Source organism: Gopherus evgoodei, chromosome 2 (assembly GCF_007399415.2).
Source record: "Gopherus evgoodei ecotype Sinaloan lineage chromosome 2, rGopEvg1_v1.p, whole genome shotgun sequence".
In the NCBI taxonomy this organism is placed as follows: Eukaryota; Metazoa; Chordata; order Testudines; family Testudinidae; genus Gopherus; species Gopherus evgoodei.
Window position 1 is genome coordinate 244,708,148 of NC_044323.1, and position 20,281 is coordinate 244,728,428.

At 43.9% G+C, this 20,281-nt stretch overlaps 1 protein-coding gene across 4 annotated transcripts in view; it reads right to left on the bottom strand.

The window, feature by feature from the left end:
- Positions 1–20,281, bottom strand: part of ZNF704 (zinc finger protein 704) — a 161,133-nt gene that overhangs the window by 18,157 nt on the left and 122,695 nt on the right. For all 4 annotated transcript variants that reach the window (XM_030553335.1, XM_030553333.1, XM_030553334.1 and 1 more), the window contains exons 6-9: positions 19,500–19,761; positions 14,403–14,507; positions 3,186–3,283; positions 352–1,119 (exon numbers count right to left, since the gene is read on the bottom strand). In XM_030553335.1, coding sequence (XP_030409195.1) covers positions 1,008–1,119; positions 3,186–3,283; positions 14,403–14,507; positions 19,500–19,761 — 577 coding nt within the window. In that variant the 3' untranslated portion in view covers positions 352–1,007. The remainder of the gene's footprint in view (positions 1–351; positions 1,120–3,185; positions 3,284–14,402; positions 14,508–19,499; positions 19,762–20,281) is intronic.

Sequence of the window (20,281 nt, forward strand, 5' to 3'; positions counted from 1 at the left end):
TTCCACTTGCTGGAATGATGCAGTGGGAGCACTTCTTGGGTGTTTTTGTTTTCTATACATGTTTTGCACAAATAAAATTTGGCATTGCTAATGGAAAGAATGAGTGAGTGAACCATTAATTAGTAACCATCTTATACATAGGAGAAAAGGAAGCAAGAGCTGAACTGCTGGGTTGGCTCACATCTCTGAATAGATATTACATATAATCCAGTTCTTAATAGGGCTTCAGCAGCATAAGATGGCCATTGCTAGGAAAAGGGACCAGTGAAAAGAAAAGATACTGGAATCCAAATTATATTCCTGTATGTTTCAATGATCGTTGAAATGCCTTCCCTCAAATCTTGGACTTACTTGTGGCTGAGATCTGCTGGTGATTTCCCATCATTTTTCTGTCTCTGGAGTATTACAGTCTAATTTAAAACTTAGCTCCACTCTTTTGTTCTGGTTTGTGACTGCTTTTAAAAAATCATCCAGGAGTCCTTCTGACATATTAAGATTTGAAATCCTCAAAAAAACACCCGAAAATGAGGGATCCAACCAAGATCATTCACATCAGCAGACTTATTTAACAGGTTCCACTCTTGGTATGGCTGCTGTTGAGTGAACTGTCACTTATATGTCTTAACATGTTAATTAGGCTTTTGAAAAGAAATCTTCATTTCAGGGCAAGATGCGGTGCTTGGTTCAACTGATACAGACGTTCACAGCATAGACATTGACACTGTTAAAAAAACAGTCATGGGGAGCAAGTAGTTCAGAGTTAGCAACAAGTTATTTTTTGTTTTAAGAAAAACATTAATAGCTGCTCCGGGTTCAATACTTGATAAGACTTTTTGCTCTATTGCTCCACACTGGTTTTGCTAAGTGCTTCTCCTTGGCTACAAGTGCTTTGTTTTGAAATACAAGTCTGTTTAAAAGGCAGCACTGGAGGATAGGCAGGGGCAGCTGCAGCAACAAGATCCTGCTATTGTACTTCACATCCCTTGGGTCCTCCATGCTTCCAGTCTTTAGTCGACGAACCTTTGGCAGGCTTTCTTCCAACGGCAGGCAGTACACCACATATCTCGGTTCTCCATCCCATACACTTTTCGGCATTTTTTCCCCTCCCCTCTAGGTTTCCTGTCCAAGAAAAAGGGACACCTCGTTAACAAGGTTTTTAGCTATGCCTCATCACCCCACACATTTTGAAAGAGACAAAACAATCTAAATGCAGCATGACCTTGAAAGAGCCTCATATTTTCAATGGATCTCTGACTACTTCAGCAGAATCCTGGTAATTTGAAAATAGGAAGACTAGGAGTGAGGTGAAACCTGCTATTGAGTGATCCACTTCGACCACCCCCCTGTGCTGTAGTCTTTAGAGAGTAGCTGGTGGGCTCGCTCCTCTATGTTGCTTCAAGGGCTCTAGCCCACCCAATCCTTTGTAAGGTGTGTGTGTGTGTGTGAGGGGAATAGGCAATCTGTCCTCTTCTCCCTTCCCATTCATAATAAACTAGATTAGAAAATGCTCCCCTGGTTCCACCGATGTATCTTTAAGAGAATCCTAGAAATTAGCAAATAGAAAGTCTTATTAGATTCCGTTGTCCATCTCTGTCAATCCAGGACTAGTCCCTATAATATATATAGCCCTAGAGTCAGATATACCACAGAGTGCCATGCAGTAATAGAAAATCACAACTATTACTGCAGTGCTGACTGGAGTACAGCAGGCAAGAGGTTTACTTGGTTTAGGTTTGCAGTATAAAAATTTTGCAAAGCTGTAGGCAAGCCTTGGAATTATGTGATAGTTGTCCCATATGGTAGGTATTACATTTTAGGGGAAAAGCCACTAAATTCAGAAGACAATCTACAATCCTAGTCCTGGATTTACTTTGACTCTCACTATAAACCAACTGGTACAGTGTTCTATGTGATAGAAGATAGTGAATGTTGGTTTTGTTTTAACGGTAGCTCTCTGTAAGTCATTTGATATTCCAAAGCTAGCACTTTACAAGGATTCTTTGTTTGAGATATGTGACTGCAAACCCTAAAGCACAAGTTACAATGTGGAAAACGTGTCTGGGTAAGCTTAAAGTAAGTGTTTAAAATAGCACCTTCCTATTCAACATATATGCATCCTGTGGACCAAATTTAGACCTAGTGTAATCAAGTGCAACTCTAAAATAACTGCACCATTACACAAGTGCCAGATTTGTCCCTGTGTATCTTTTGAATCATATCTACTTATGTTACAGACAAAATGAAGTTCAATACAGTAAACGCTGCAGAACACCTAGGGGAGAGCTACCTGGATTCTGCTCTGCCTCCTACATCAGCAATACGAATGGCAGCAACATTTTAATCACTGAAAATTCACTACTGGGAATAGCATCTAAACCAGGAAGAGTCCTAGGTTGAGTTTGTAGCCTATGCAGTTAGAAAAATGTTTGTTTGTCTGGTACACAGAACAGATTTGATCTGGAAGACCTGAAAGAACAATAAGCATGGTATCTCCTTTCATGTCATTTTATGTTTCTTCAGGGTTATTAAGGTTTAACATGCATCTCTTATGTTTGAAATTTAGATCCAACGTGGGATTTTGAACATAAAAAGCAAAAACAATCTCCTGAATTTGTGGTGCCTGATTCAACATCCGTTGACTTCAGAGGAGGTGGATCATGTCCACAGCCAAGAGCAAAGTGCCTGGTTTCTTAGTGAAAACCAAAAGTATCTTGACCTGTTGTAAGATACATTTTCCATGGTTACACAAATTAAGTAAAAACACTGCATGAATGCTGATGAGCATGAAGATATCCCGGGATCCAAGGGAATATGCAAGGCAGTGTAGTGAAGTTTAGAGATGTTCCAAACTAGAATACTGGATCCAAACACCTTGAATTTTAGTGAAATTCAGGTCTGACTTGGAACTTCATGGCTCAGATTCATCTGGGGTATTGCCTAATAGCATGTCTTTTGAAACTCTCAGTGATTCAGTTCCTCCAAAACCTTTACTTTCTGTACTAATGAGAGAGAGAGAAAAATGTGTGTCTATTGCTGTTGTGTTCTATTGAAAGGAAATGCACCACACAGACAGGCAGTGCCAGTTCTGATTCTGGACATTTGACTCTTCTGTACTCCTGCTGCCTACAGGCTCTCTCCAAATATTGAACCTACTGCTCCGTCAAGAGGAGTTAATGGTCTCATACCTTAAGCCAAATGACACTCTGGGCGGTGATGAGAGAACTGTGTGGATCTGTTGTTTCAGCTCTCCAGTCCCTGCAGGACGATTATGAGTTGGTGAGACCTGGCAAAACACAGAAAAATGCAGTTAATAAAGTACACATGTATGTACATACAATATAAACATATTATTTGGCACCACAGCTGGCATGTCCACCACTGGATGTTTCCTAGGAAATCCCAGTTCCTGATGTGTGGTGAGAAAAGTAGTCAAGTAAGGTGAGTATGTGACATCTGACCCTTCAAAAGTTAGGGGATCTGTTCTGAAAAGTGTCCTCATAGCTTTATCTGCATGTGATGAACTTCCTCCCCTCTTCCTGTGACCCTCCAGCTCCATGAATAGAACAAACTAGAACACAGAGCAACATGATTGTGTATTTTGGGAAATAAATAAAATGGATGATTGAGTTTTTCTTGTTAGAACTCTAAATAGTTCTCACTCTGAGCTAGTGAATGGTCATGATGAATAGTTAATGACTTGTCATTTGATCAGGAAAAAGTGCGATTAACTTAGGGGTGAGGATGTAGCCTGGCTAAGATTAAAAACGAATATCCCACAGTGCAATCAAGGGGTTTCACTTATTACTGTAGGGTGTGGTTTACATACCTGCATCCCTGGCAGCTACATAAAAGGGAGATTCCCTCTGGAGGGAGCACTGTAGTATAACCAGAGCTCTCCCCTGACGGCTCTACCGGGGATGTTCGTTCTAGTTTATGGCTCCCTAGGATCCCTGCTGGCAGAGGCTGTCAAGGAGATGTACTGAATCATCATATTTGCCATGCCCTTGAAACCTCCTTCAGAGTCTTTTCCCCTATTTGGGTGGCTCTGTGCCCCTGGCAGAGGAGGGTGGTAGATGGCTTTTGCCCACTTTTGAGTAAACTTACTACATAGGCCTGGCCGTGGGCAGCTCAAATCAACTCAATATCAATGTTGGTGGCCCTAAACCTTTCCTGTGAACTCTGATTTCTCAGGAGGTGATCCTGCTCCTGTGTGGAAGAGATCAACACAAAAACCATCTACAAGATGGAGGAGTTGTTAAATGTCTGTGATAGTTCTGAATGCTCATTTTGGTGTACACAGAGAAATGCATTTTCCTTAAGATGTTTCTAAATATGGAGATTGCTGTGCCCTTGAATTTAGATTCCAACAAATTGTTAAAGATCGTGCAAGTAACAGTCCTTTGTAAATTACCATTTTTCACCACTGCCTTTTTAAACTCCCATACCATCCATTCTGAAAAATTAGGACAAGGAAACTTCATATTCTTTGTTTTAGCCTGGCTAACTGCTTTCTAGCAATGCCATTTCTATAAACACATAGAGAATTTTTGTAATGCTACTGGCATATAATTGACACAGCTTCTACATTGCCTCTTATTTGTTGAGCAGAAAGCTTTTATCTAACTGCAGGCACAGTAGAGAACAGTCTAGTGAAGGAAAACTCTGGTTGACAGTAATATAGCGACTAATCATTTAATCTAATTACTTCTGGCAAGATTCTGATCTCAGTTACACTGGTGTAACTCGGGAATGGCTCTAACCAGTTGGTGGTGTGGCTGATTCTCAACATGGCATGTGGCCATGTGCAGTATGGTAACTACTTGATTGGAAACTGCCTCCTAACCATGTTTTGTCCTTTCTGGAGTCCTAAGCTGGCACATGGTTGCCATTCTGTAACCCATTTGTTAAACTGTTGTTCTGCCATGTGGATGGGATCCCTTAACTGTGCTTGAACACCTACCTTAGTCCATCTTCCTCCTAGATTGCTGTGCGACAGGACATCCCAGAGTGCGTTGCCCAGGTCTTGCTGGTGATGGTCTGTTTGCATGTCCTGCTAAGCTACCAAGGGTAGTGGCTCAGACTTTACCAGAATGATCTGACACACACACTCACAAGCAGGCTGAAAGGTGTAGATACACAATCTCAGTTGACAAATGGTTGAATGGGGGTGGGGAAGGGAGGGTGATGAATCTTGCTGAACCACTACTTCCCCCAAGTGTGGTGTTATAAATGGATCAGAGGAGATTGTTTGGTTACAGAAACACTCTTTAACTTGTGTGGACAAGCCCTCATCTGAAGTCTGTAGTCTATTTTTGTGCAGTGGTTTGGAAGATTGTTGGCACCATGCTGAAATGTTCTAGTATGCTTCTATTGAATTGTAGCATACACTGAAGGCCAGATATTCTGCTGTGCCCAGCTTATGCTGGGTGCAGCAATGATGCAGCTGTCAGGGAGATGATTATAGCCCCTTGCTTCTCTGTCTCAGCCTTGATGCAGTTTGGCAGTGGCGCTAAACACCACCAGCTGTCTATGATCCTCTAGTTGGGGATTACCAGAGCACTGTTTGTTCCAGCCACTTCCCGAAAATGCCCTCAACGCTGGCAGCTGTAAGTAGGGAGGCATCGGAACTGGTTCTTCTCCTGTGGGGGATGCCTCCCTCCCATGAGTATTCGGAGCAGGGGACTTACAGAAAATCAGAGTGAAGACCTCTAAGTACAATTCCCAATAGAATCAGGAGCTGAATCTAACTCTGAAATCCCATCCTCACAGATCTTCTCTGGTTCCACCCTTCTGAGTCTTTTAATGGCTGCCATGATTTATCTTCTTGGCATACAGCAGAAATGGACATGTGCTGCTGGCAGACTAGGTGGCCAGCTTCTGCCAAAGCCCCGGGTCTCACTGAACACTTCCAAACGTGTAGCTGGAAACCAGTCTGGCTCACCAGTGTGTTAGTATTGTTAAAATAGATATTAGCATTATAATAATGTGTTTAGATTTTATGAAATGCTTGTTGGATGCTGCAAGTATTAATCTCACTTACAATATCTGTATCTCATGTTATAGGGTAAAGTTTAAGTGTTTGCTCTGTAACTATAAAAGTGTTTGCTAAAACTGTGAAACCCCACAGTCAGTAGAGAAGCATTACCAAGTGTGAAATGCTCATTTATCACAAGAGGTGTCATCTTCTCCCCAACAAAAGAAGGCCTTTAGACACCAGACAAACCATTGTGGAACATCGGTGGCCACAAACTTTAATTGCTTCCCCCACACCGATGAAGAAGGTGTGTGCACAAGCCCTCATCCTATCACAGCTAGAATGCTGGGGGAAGGGCATAAAATCCCTGTCAAGGAAGAATTGTGGTCACTATGCTGCTTGGAATTCAAAGGGCAATATACTAGCCAGGGACTCCCAAGCTGCTTGTCTTAGGTTAGCCCTAAAGAAACCCTAAACTTACATATTATAGCAGCTACTATTACCTTTTGGAAACTAAGACTATCTCATTTGTGTGTATGTTTACCGGTTTTAACCTTGTAAGTAACTCATTTATTTTTCTTAGTTAATATTATAGGGTTGGCTGTGAGCACGATCTTTTGGTTTGAGATCTGAGGTACAACTGACCTATGGTGACTTGTCCTTTGGGACTGGGAGTAACCTGAATATTATTGTGCTTTTTGGTGCAAGGCTTTGGTGTAAGGCAGGCTTGGTTAAGTGACAAGATAGACAGGAGTGCCCAAGGAACTGTCTGTGACTCAATGGTAAGGCTGTTATCATGCTTTAGGAATTCACACTTGTTCCTTGGTTGGTGAAATCTAATTATTAGGGCTTTTGATTAACCGCCATTAACCATGCGGTTAACTCAAAAAAACCTGATCACGATTAATTGCAGTTTTAATCGTACTGTTAAACAATAGACTATCAATTTAAATTTATAAGATAGTTTTGGATTTTTTCTACATTTTCAAATATATTGATTTCAATTACAACATAGAATACAAAGGGCACAGTGTTCATTTTTATATTATTTTTATTACAAATATTTGCACTGTAAAAATGATAAAAGTAGTAGTATTTTTCAATTCACTTCATACAAGTACTGTGGTGCAATCTCTTTGTGAAAGTGCAACTTACAAATGTAGAATTATGTACAAAAAATAACTGCATTAAAAAATAAAACAAGGTAAACCCGTAGAGCCTACAAGTCCACTCAGTCCAACTTCTTGTTCAGCCAATCGCTCAGACAAACAAGTTTGTTTACATTTGCAGGAGATAATGCTGCCCACTTCTATTCTATTATTGTTTAACAGCACGATTAATCAATTTTTTTTAATTGCTTGACAGCCCTACTAATTGTAGAACACAGCCATTTAGGGATTTGTGCCCTGGTTTGTAACAGTCTGCCCTAAGGCTTGCACTCACACTCATGAGCTACTTTAAACAGCTTGACAGCACACTTGAGTGTATGGGGAACCCAATCCTGCATTAATAAAACTCCTGCTGCTGCATGGCCATCAAATTAGGCCTTCTGGTACCAATCTGCAAACTCCAATGTCATCCCTGCCCACTGGATTATCTGCATGACAGTTGATCTCCTTACACATGCCCATACCATGCCTCTCTTTATTATGCATATGCCTCTTTTGAGTATGGGAACAGGTGCGCCATCGGTGTGAGACTTATTTATTTCTGTTCCACATGGAGAATCATACGTAGCAGTTAATTTTTCTCGTGCCAATGTATAGACTCCGCTCAGGGATTAAGGCCACAGAGTATGTCGAACTGACACAGGAGGGACTCATCACTCACATTAATCAGTTCTCTGTTCAATGTCCCTGTGACATCCTGGCACCCCAATATTCACCACTGTCATGTAATTAGGATACGTTTTGTACAAAGTATGCCTTGTGAGGTAGCATTCTAAAAGTCTTGATCTGCTGGACAGTAGTATCTCATTGGATTGTATGTGCTATCATCGTATGTGAAGTTATAAAGTTTGGCTATGTATGTGTTACCGAAGCACGTTGTCCTGAAAGGCTGCTTGTGGCTATTTTCAACTTCACAACAATAAAAAGGCCAAACAATGTTAAAGGCTTATTGAGGAAATGCACACAACCACAAGGATTACCCCAGAAACCTCTCAGAGATAGTATTACACAATGGGAACTCTTTGACCCAGCTCACAGCAAAAGAACTTTCCAGCAAGAGGGAAGATGATATAAAAAGGGAACAATGACATCATGATGGGACCTCACTCTACAACAACACACCTGGAAACATCTGAGGCAAGAACTAAACTGGGGGAAGTGATGGTCCCAGGCTAAAGGGTTTTTTAGCCTATGTATGAAAACCTGGGAAAGCCAAGGCAACTTGTACCTTAAGAATCTGCCAGCCTGTTTATCACTCAGGGTGAGAATTTGCTAGTTCATATCCTACCTATCTCGTGTATTTAAGCTCAGTTTGCAGTTTTGTTTATTAAGGTAGTCTGCTTTGATCTGTTTGCTATCACTTAAAATCTATCTTTTGTAGTCAATACATTTATCTTTACCAGTGAGTTTGTCTGAAGTGCTTGTTAAGGGTGTTTGCTCAAGTTTACAAAGACTGGTGTATATCCACTTTCCATTGATTAAGTGGTGAACCAATTAATAAATTCGCACTGCTCAGTATATTCCTGAGGTACAGTGGTGGGAGCTGGGTGGGATTTGGCTAGTGCCTTTCTCGGTGTGATTCATGAGTGGCTCTGGGAGCATTCATGCAATCTGGGTGGGTATGGGGCTTCACATGCTGTTGTGCTGAGTGATAACAGCGGCTGGAGTGGTTTGCTGCTTGTCACTAGTAAAGCATTGTGAGAGACAGCCGAAGCCAGGGCTGCCCAGAGGGGAGCGCAAGAGGGGCAATCTGCCCCGGGTTCCGCAGGGGCCCCCACAAGTTTTTCGGGGCCCCTGGAGCGGGGTCCTTCACTCTCTTGGGGGCCCCAGAAAACTCTTGTGGGACCGGGCCCCGGAGCTTCTTCCACTCCCAGTCTTCGCTGTCGGGGGAGTCCTTCCGCTCCGGGGAGGAAGGACCCCCCGCCGTCGCATTACCGCCGAAGTGCAACCCGGTCTTCGGCGGTAATTCGGCGGCGGGGGGCCCTTCTGTTCAGGGACCCGCCAAGACCCGCGGCGGGGGCCCCCCGCCACCGAACTACCGCTGAAGAGCGGGCTGCACTTTGGCGGCGGGTCCCGCTTCGGCGGTAATTCGCCGGTGGGGGGCCCCCACTGCGGGTCTTCGGGGCACTTGGTGGGTCCCTGAACGGAAGGGCCCCCCGCCGCCAAACAGGGCCGGCTCTAGACATTTCACCGCACGGGGGGCCCCCTGCCACTTGCCGGTCCCACGGCTCCGGTGGACCTCCCGCAGGCATGGCTGCGGAGGGTCCGCTGGTCCCGTGGCTCTGGTGGACCTCCCACAGGCATGCCTGCGGATGCTCCACCGGAGCTGCGGGACCAGCGGATCCCCCCGCAGGCACGCCTGCGGGAGGTCCACCAGAGCCGCCTGCCGCTGATGGCCCCAGGCCCCCGGAATCCTCTGGGAGGCCCTGGCCGAAGCTGGAGAGTTAAGGGGGCACAGCAGTCCCATGATCCCAGGCTGCACCCCAGGGCTCCTGTCACACCTAGAAATGACTCAGAAGCCACAGAGCTGCCTAAGCTAGCCAGGCATGAAATGCTGAAGAGAGCATCTTAGGCACTGAAGTGGTTGACCTGGTGGCGTCCCTTGCTGACGAGGCCGACGTAGGAGTGTTCCTCAGCCACAAATCCTGGCTCAGTCACTTAAACCAAAACCAAAACCAGCTCAGTCACTTAAACAACCCATGTCTTAGCAACTGAAACCATCTTCCTCTCTTTCTCTCGTTCACATGTGATATCCCTTCATGTTCATCCTACATTTCCCCATGGTCCAGTGCATCTCCTGTGTGGGCAGTGTTCTACCCCATCACCTATTGCCGGCCTGTCTCCAGCAGAATCTGACAGGCATCAGGTCTTGGTGTGCTCAGAGCTTGTCTACAGGACCTGTGAGACCGGGATCCCCATGACTAATTTGAGAAGCCCATCTCTGGAGCTTCAGCATGAGGTAGGGTCAGAGATGCACACTAACTACAGGACAGCATTAGGGTTCAGTCGACTTTGCATATGCTGACACCTCAGCAGCAGCTTTGAGAATGTCAGTGGTGCCTAAATGGTGGACTTAGGAGCCTAAAGCACCAGACAGGTGCTTTGAGGAGCTGGGCTGAACTCTCTAGTATTCATTAGTTAGGGCCTGGCCGCAGCAATGTGTGCAAAGTCCTCTGAGGATGTGAACTGCACTATCTGCTAAACGCTAGTAATTATTAATAATAAGACAAAGAATGATGGGCTATTTTTCACACTGCTTGGAGTGCCCTTTTTGTGTCTCTCAGATGGAAAAAGAGGAAGAAAACAGCCTCCACATACATCTTTAAAATATTAGTGTCCATTTCACCTAATCATATGTTTAATGCCTATTAAGAATTATAAAACAGAGAAATATGTGTCCATGTAGTGGTGGTGATGTGTGGTTTATTTATTTATTTTTGGACTGAGCAGCATTTGTAAAATTGTCAGGAGAAAGGGGGATAAAAATGGCCTATAATTGTGCTATCAACCCTGTTACTCTAGATCTTCACATAAGATTGTTTTAAGTTATACTGTAAATCACTAGCATCTTATTTCCCAGAAAATTATTTGTTGTTTCTTAAATTCCGCTGGGAACACTCTCCCTCTATAGCTGCAAGATCAATGTTATTGCTTGAAGTCAACTAAATGCCTACGTGTCTAAATCCCTTCCCTTTTAGTGTCTGATTTACAATGTCACTAATTGCATTCTTGGATTCCCAATACTACTGGTGCCAATTTCTGCTACTCCACAAAAGGAGCTAGTTTAATAATTACTCTATCAACTGTATTGTTGTGCAATTGAATTCCGAGGGTACTTTACACATGGCATGCTCTGTCGAGGCACTCTTGTTCAAATGGCTGCCAGCATGATGGCTTTCACTGTTAGTTGTTCCTTGATGGAACTTAATAAATATTCATTGGCAGAGTGCAGTGTAATTGATTCAACCACTTTCATTTTTATCATCCCTGCAGGAGACCACGCTTTTGCAGAAAATCTCCAAGACTTACCAAATGTTGAGAGTAAGAGGCTTTTGTGATTCACTTGGTGAAGCGAGGACAGAGAGGCTATACCTGTTATCACCGTGTTTATTATACATTGCCAAGAAAAAACTCCCAAAACCTCTGTGGCTCTCTGGATGACTAGTGTGCATTATGTGATAAATTAAACTGTGAAAATTTTCAGTTTAATTTGAAATGAAACGTTTTGATATCCAACATAAAAATGATTGCCAGCCGATCAGAATCCTGCTTAACATTTTTAATAAGAATTAAAATGAGAATATATTTATTCACTAATAGATTTTCTGCATCTTAAAATTAATGATTTGAATTTAAATTTTGTATTCGCATTGAATTATGTACCTGTCACCTAGTATTATCCAGTTTACCTCTCTCAACCCTTATTTTATTTGGATGGGATTGTGGAAAGTTTCTCTATAATTAAGCAAAAGGTCTGATTCAACAGTCCTTACTCAGGCAAAATTTCCATTTACTTTCACAAGGACTTGTGGTGGTATTTTATAATCCTTGTCAAAGTTGATCTTGAAATCTAATACTCCACCATTAACAAATAATTTCAGTACATACTAAGTGCATGTTTTTAATATAAAAGAAAATGTTCCCTTGTGAAATCAACAGAAGTTGCATGCATGTATCTGAGGCTAGAATCAGAACTTAAAATGCATAATTCAGTTTTGTTTGGCCAATTCTTTTCTTTCAGTTGTACAGGAGTTGCAGTGTTCTATTTACTCCTGAGGACATTCTGTCCCTAAAAATTATATGCCCAAGAATTTAAAATTCTGCAAACTTCTACAAGTTTTGTCAATAAATAAATGCAGAGCCTCCAACATGGCAGTGGGGAGCACAGGCCATTGGCTGCACAAAGGTGGAAGATCCTGCAGTCCTCCACCCCCAGGCAGCGGTGGCTCCAGGCACCAGTGCTCCAAGCGCGAGCCTGGGGTGACAAGCTGGGAGGGGGGGGCATCCTACCGGTCCCTGCAAGGGCGGCAGTCAGGCAGCCTTCAGTGGCTTGCATGCGGGAGGTCCGCCAGTCCCACGGATTCGGCGGCAATTCGGCAATGGGTATGCCAAAGCCACGGGACTGGCGGACCTCCCACAGGCAAGCTGCCAAAGGCAGCCTGCCTGCTATGCTTTGGGCAGCAAAAAAGTTAGACCCACCCCTGCCCCCAGGACACTGACTCAGCAGTGAGGCTGCACTGCACCTGATACAGCACAAGGCCCGGGCCTGTCCCAGAAACACCCTGGGGTTCTGTGCCAGGAGTAGGGCAGGCAGGCTCAACCAGATAGGATCCAAGTGTTGAGGGGCTCAGTGTGGGGGGATCCGGGTGTGGGGTGAGAGGATTCTGTGTGGGACAATATGGGTGCCAGCAGCTCAGTAGGGTGATCTGGGATGCACAGAGGCTCTTTGAGGGGGTTCTAGGTACAGGGGCAACGGGATTAGGGGGAGAGGCACTCCGGCGGCTCTTTTTTTTTTTGCTCCGCCGCGCATCCCCATATTCCAATATTTCATCTTTGTCATCTGGTCACCCTAAATGGGATTCTGCAGGGGCTTCCAGGTTGTGGGTGTCTCAGCAGGGTGTGTGTGCTGGAGGAGTGGAGTTTGATGAGGGGGTCTGGGTGCAGGCATGGGAGTCTGGACACAGGGGGTCAGAGCTGGGGTTGAGCTTCAGTGGGGTGGGGTTCGGGTAGGGCAGGCTAGGGGGGATCTGAATGTACCGGGTAAGGCTTGGCAGGGGTGTCTGGGTGTGGGAGGTCCAGATGCACAGGGCTTAGGGGGATAAGGAAGCAGCTCCCCATAGAGTGACACCTCCTCCCCACAGCTGAGGAGTGATGGGGGCAGGAAGCAAGGGAGGTTTCTGGGGGTGGATCTGACACAGCCCCAGTCACTCCTTGCAGGGGAAGAGGAAGTCCCATCCTTTCCTGCCAGCAGCCCAGCCAGGACTAGCAGCTGATCCTGGCGCAGGGTAGGAACTACTGGCTGGCATGTCCCCAGCCCCACAGTGATTTACTTCTCTGTGAGCTGCTCTGGGTGCCGAAACGTTGTACCTGCAGTGCTAGGAGTGGTGTGTGATTGCTCTTGCAGCTTCCCTGTCAGAAAGTCATTTTTCTATAGGGAAGCAAAGAAATCTGTGGGGGACATGAATTCTGTTCACGCGCAGTGGTGCAGAATTCTCCCAGGAGTATCTATTGGACATTAGCATCTCTGCTAGATTCTTTAAACGTAAGTACCTTTCTAATAAGCCGCCTACGAAAATGATCATTTCCTCTAGTTTTATAATTAATCCTTTAGAAATATAAACAACGGACACATGCAGTGGAAAATGTAGAAGATTTTACAGATTCTACGCTACCCAGTTCCTTCTTTTGTAATCAGATAGTTTTAAAAATATACTACAGACCTGATTCTCCAATTATTTACATATTGTAAATTGGGAGTAACTGAATGTAAGTCAATGTAGTATAACACTGGGGTTTTCAAACTTCATTGTACCATGATCCCCTTCTGACCCCAAAAGTTACTACTTGATCCCAGGAGGGGGGACCAAAGCCTGAGCCCGACAGAATCCCACAGTCCCAGGTGGGAGGACTGAAGCCAAAGCCTACTGTCCTGGGCAAGGGGGCCAAAGCCAAAGGCTTCAGGCCCAGGCATGGCCTGTAACCTGAGCCTCCCCACCCAGGGCTGAAGCCCTTGGCTTTGGCCCCGGGCGATGGGGCTTGGGCTTTGGGGTCAGGGCCGGCTCCAGACACCAGCCTACCAAGCACGTGCTTGGGGCGGCACCTCGGGACAGGGAGGCACTCGGGGTTTGCTTTTGTTTTTTTTTGGTTCGGCCAGGTGGCGCTGGGGGGAGGCGGGCCTTGGGAGACGTGGCACCGTGCTGGGGGGACTGGGACTTGGGCAGTACGATGCTTGGGGGGGCAGGGACTTGGGCAGCGCGATGCAACGCTCGGGGGGGGTGGACTTGGGCAGCGCACGGGAGGGGCAGAGACTTGGGTGGCGCAACACTCGGGGGACTTGGGCGACAAAAATGTTAGAGCCAGCCCTGTTTGGGGTCCCGACCTATATAGTCTGAGAACCGCTAGTTTAAGAGGAGAATCAGGACTTGTGGGAATGTATCTTTCTCAGTATCTCGGTCACATTTCATTTCAATAAGAGCATTACTGGTAAGTTTTAAAACTTTCCATTGGTTAGGTACCTTCTTTGTTCATCTTCCACTTACCGGAATGCCCGTGAAGGTAACTGGAGGTGACTGCCAAGAGACGCTAAAGCTACGGCCATTGGGAGTGAACTTTGTTGACCCTGGAATGTTCACTGGAGGAGTGGCCTGTTTTAAAAAGAAAATGTTCCAATAAAAATAAGTGCTCCTCTTCCAAAGCATTGCAACAAAATCTTTTGCTCTTTGAAACTGTTAATCATCCAGGTTTTAAGCAGCTCAAAATAATTCCACAATGGTGACTGTGACAAGCATTCTATCCTTTTTTTTCTGTGGGGATAAGCATGAATAAGGCAACAAAGAAAGAACAAGGTCTTTATATGCAATCATTATTTAATTGCGCAGAAAAAAGGCTTTAGCTATCCTGAGAAATGGCTTCTATAAGAAACCTTTGAAAGCTCAGGTCTTATATCAAACAATACTAGGTTCGAACTCAGAAATCTATATATATATATAATATATATATATACACACACACACACTTAAAAGTTTCAAAAGAAAAATATATAAAGCAAAGTTACAATAAAATGTTAACATACTTAACTGTACATCATTTATTCAAGACCAGATTAATATTCAAAGAAACAGGCAAAAGATTCTGGCTTGCTCCACCAAGTACACAAAAAATTGTAACCAAATTTCTAAATACTTGTCCAATTTTTGGCACTTTTCTCCTGTATGTACTTGGTGTGAAAACTTTTCCATTACAATACTCCGGGGGGAATACATGTGCCCTGCAGATTTTTTTTTCTCCACAGAAAATACATTCTGACAAAGAGGCTCTGTAGTTACACCTTTCACCCACCAGGGGCTGCTGTTGTGCCAGAACAGAGGCAGCCTGTTCACTGCTCATCAAATAGGAAGAGAGCAGAGGCTGCATTCCTCACAGTGCCCTGCCTGGAGGGACAGACAGAGAGAGTGGGGACACACAGGGCTACTGGGAGGGGGGGCACATAAACCAGAAGAGCTGGAGTAGGTCTGAATGGGAGTCAGCGGTGCAGGACCACATGGGGACAGGGGATGGCTGAGTGGAGATGCAGGGACACATGAGGACGGGCAGATGTGCCTGGGAGAGGCTAGGGCTCAGACAGAGCCTGCATGGGGGAAGCTCCCCAAGTCCCTTACAATCCCTCCCCCCTCCCTTCAGAACCCCCCCTGCAAAAAACCCCCCATGTTCCATACTTCTCCACCCACACCCAATCACTCCCAGCTTCTTCCTAGCAATTACTTCCTTCTCTCTCAGCTCCTCCATTACCTCTGACTCCTCAAAATCTTTGCATTGTTTCTGAGGGGTGCAGGAACTATGTTTCTGTACTGTAGTTTAAATGAATTATTACTCAAAGTTCTGTATTAATATGCCTAGTAAGGAATTTATTTGTCAAAAAAAAATTTCCTGAATCTTTTTTTGTTGTCTTTATTGTTGACAGGTATTTTGAAATAAACTATTAACATAATTGAAACTGGCATGATTATATTGTGTTATTTTGACAAATAAAACATGCAGAATTTTAAAATATCCTGCACATAATTTTTAATTTTTTGGCACAGAAGTCCCCCAAGAGTAATTACAAAGATAATCCATATTTTACTATACCACAACTGCATAGCAGGAGAAGTCACACTTTTATATGCAATTCCAAGTCTTGCTACTAACAAAACAAAAAAAAGAAAAAGGAAATTACTTTGCCATTCTGTTTACAACTGGAGCATTCAATAAGCATGTCTGGGGATCTCTAGGAAGATGGAATTCTGTCATAAAATGAATTTCAAGAATTTCCTCCCAAAACTGTCTAATTCCTCAACACAACTACCAGATGTGCAACTATGTTCCCCCTTCCCCACTATATATATAAAGTTCTAAAAACCAGCATCTGGTCAATTCTTACAAAAACTTTAACTAGAACGATTAAAAGCCTAGTAATGAGCAAACCCAAATATAGTACTTTAAACTAATGTTACTGTCTGATTGAAACTACTAAAGAGTGAAAGGAGAGAAATTTCAGCTACCAAAATGTTTAATGATCAACAATATGAGGTAGCTAGTCTGCAGTTATAAGATAAACATGCTGAAAAACAGCTTTCCCTGTTTAAAACAGTGGACTGAAATCATTCCCACCACATAAGGACAGTTATTGGAAAAAAATAAAGCTAAATCAAGATTTTCAAAAACAACACTATTTTCCTCTCAGCTCACTTATTTTCCTTCCATCTAGGTTTTATAATGTGCTCATCACATTTATGATGAGCATCTTTCTGTTGAGCTGCCTCCTACTCTATGGGCTGTTGGAACTTGGCTAAAAGGTGTGCTCTGCTGAATTGGAGTTTCCTTCAACATCATCTTCACTCCTTTCTTATTTTATACAGTATTTCACAATTTGTTCCTCTCTGCTTATCAGGGTGAATAAGTAGCTGCCTTTAGGACTGGCTTCCTATGCCTTTTGTGAATCAACCTTTTTTCATCACAAGGTTCTTGTTTTACATTTAGACCATTTAAAAGTGAGCTTTCCTTCCAGTCTTTCCACCAACCAATCAGGGCCACCTGGGGGGGAGGCAAGTGGGGTAATTTGCCCCAGGCCTGCAGCCCCACAGGGGCCCCCACAAGAATATAGCATTCTATAATATTGCAACTTTTTTTATTTTTATAGAAGTGGCCCCTGAAATTGCTTTGCCCTATGCCCCCTGAATCCTCCGGGCAGCCCTGCAGCCAAGAACGGCCATATGGGGTCAGACCAAAGGTCCATCTAGCCCAGTATCTGTCTACCGACGGTGGCCAATGCCAGGTGCCCCAGAGGGAGTGAACCTAACAGGCAATGATCAAGTGATCTCTCTCCTGCCATCCATCTCCATCCTCTGACAAACAGAGGCTAGGGACACCATTCCTTACCCATCCTGGCTAATAGCCATTTATGGACTTAATCACCATGAATTTATCCAGTTCTCTTTTAAACACTGTTATAGTCCTAGCCTTCACAACCTCCTCAGGTAAGGAGAGCCACAAGTTGACTGTGCGCTGCATGCAGAAGAACGTCCTTTTATTTGTTTTAAACCTGCTGCCTATTAATTTCATTTGGTGACCCCTAGTTCTTGTATTATGGGAATAAGTAAATAACTTTTCCTTACCCACTTTCTCCACATCATTCATGATGTTATATACCTCTATCATATCCCCCGTCTCCTCTTTTCCAAGCTGAAGAGTCCTAGCCTCTTTAATCTTTCCTCATATAGGACTCTCTCCAAACCCCTAATCATTTTAGTTGCCCTTTGCTGAACTTTTTCTAGTGCCAGTACAGAAAATTTTAAAATATCATGTATGTTTGCAGCCACTCACCGTATCTGAGTGTCTCCCTCACTAGACTCATGGTCATGTTCAGCAGGAGAGATGACAAACTAGAATTTTGCAGACTTCTGCACAAGATAGTTCTCAGGACACATAAGCGCTGTCTAAAGCCAACCTCAGGGATTTCTCAAAGGGGAAAGGAGCAAGACTGTGAACAATAATGTCTAAGGGAACAAAGGTCTGTACGTGAATAGCTGCCATCAGAATCTGCTGCCAGATCTAAGAGAATCAACACTGACACACAATCTTATCCAGCGATAGGAGGCCATCAGCCAATGAGGTCAGAGTGTGTCTGTGACATATCCATGCTGAAAGCCTGACTGAAAGTCATCAAGGAAATCTAGTCACTTGCAATGATACCAGAATTGCTTTATCACAATCTCTGCAATAATTTTCCTTAAAACAGGAATGTTTGAAACCCAAAGACAATTGGCAAGATTAGCAGCATCAAGTGAGTAACAGCTTGTTTGATGGGAAGATGGTGTATCCACTACCACCATGCTGGAGCATTGGTTCAATGTTCACTCAGATAAAGGGTGTCATCACTGCTATTTCCCAAAATACTTTAATGAGAGACCTCCAAGGAAAACCCAAAGCACTGACCAAGCCTACCTCCAATTATCTTATAGCTAGGGCCCTACCAAATTCACGGCCTTGAAAAACGCATCATGGACTGTGAAATCTGGACTCCCCCCATGAATTCTGGCCTTTTGTGTGCTTTTACCCGATACTACACCGATTTCAAAGGGGAGACCAGCATTTCTCAAATTAGGGGTCTTGACCCAAAAGGGAGTTGCGGGGGGGTCGGGTCACAGTATTGCCACCCTTACTTATGTGTGCCTTCAAATCTGGGCGGCTGTTAGCCAGGCACCCAGCTCTGAAGGCAGTGTCCTGCTAGCAGCAGCGCAAAAGTATGGGTGGCAATACCATACCACGCCACCCTTATTTCTGCGCTGCTGCTGACAGCAGCGCTGCCTTCAGAATTAGGCTCCTGGCCAGCAGCCACCACTCTCCAGCTGCCCAGCTCTGAAGGCAGCGCCACCACCAGCAGCAGCGCAGAAATAAGGATAGCAATGCCGCAACCACCCTACAATAACCTTGCAACCTCTCCCCCCTACAACTCCTTTATGGGTCAGGACTCTTAAAATTACAATACTGTGAAACTTCAGATTTAAATACTTGGAATCATGACATTTATTATTTTTAAAATCCCGTGACTGTGAAATTGACCAAAATGGACCATGAATTTTGTAGGGCCCTACTTACAGTTAACATACAGCTGGAGGTGATCTCACTAAAGACTAGATATCAGATCCAGCTGAATATATTATATTGCTTTAGTGCTTGCAGATGCATAACAAAGGTTTTCAATAACTCATTTTTAGCACAGTTTTATATGCTGTTTGAATTAAGCTGGAAAGTTCTTTAATAGAATCTGGAATCTCCTTGGGTTTTTCTGCCATTTGTAAAGAATCACCAGTAATAGCGGTGGATATTATAGCCTTCTTTTTATTGTTCTTGCTCAACCACTTGTATGCAATGCTGCCCACCTCACAACAGAGCAATCAGAAATGTTTTGGCAGCCACTAGGACTTGTCATGCAGAAAAATCCAATATGGGCCAGGCAGTGTCAGTCTCTCCCAGTGTGTCTCTCATACAAAAAAACATTATCTAGTTTATGTAAAGGTGCTTTGGTTGTTAAACTCAAGCAGGTGTGTGATCACTGAATTCTAGTAAATAGGTTAGTTCAATGTCACTGACTTTACCTGGTAAGCATGATCCGTGTGTATGAGGTAGAGATTGGTAGGAGCTGAGCGGCTCAGAGGCGTCATCAATTTAGTCTCAGTTTTGGCACATGAAGTTTCAGGACGGTTTGCATCTTGGGTGGGGAAAGGAGGAGGAGATCCTAGAGATGGAGAGACTGGAGAAAGGCTGCTTAAGCCATCCGCTACTGAGTCTGTGTTGAGCCTGATCTCTGTGTAGTAAAAATCTTCCTCTCCATCACTGTAGTCAGACTCTCCTACACGTCTAATTCAAGAAAAGACAAAACATATATTACTATACTAAGGCAACAGTGTGAATTTTCAAGGTTAATTTTTGAAGTCCCAGATACATAGCAAATAAATTAAATATATGAACATTTAAGCGTCAGCTGTGTTTACTTTTATAAAGAATGATGTGTGTATCATATAAACATTTTACTCATTTGCAGGGAAGGACTTGGCAGAAGTCTTGTGTACTTTTTAGAGCAGGGGACTAGTAGTCAGTCTTCTGCATGGCATTCTTGACCCTGACACTGACTCATTTTTTTGACCATGGATCCATCACTTAACTTCTGTGCCTCAGTTTACCCATCAGTAAATTGAGACACTTGCCTCGTGGTAAACAACTAATGTTGGTAAAGTGCTTCGAGATCCTCACATGAAGTATGGCTATGGAAAATACAGAGTATTCGTCGTACTAGTAGAAGTGATAGCAAAGGTGGGCAGTCACCAGTTTCATTAGTAGTATTTCCACTAGTAAAGAAAGCCACTTCCTCTACCTTGGA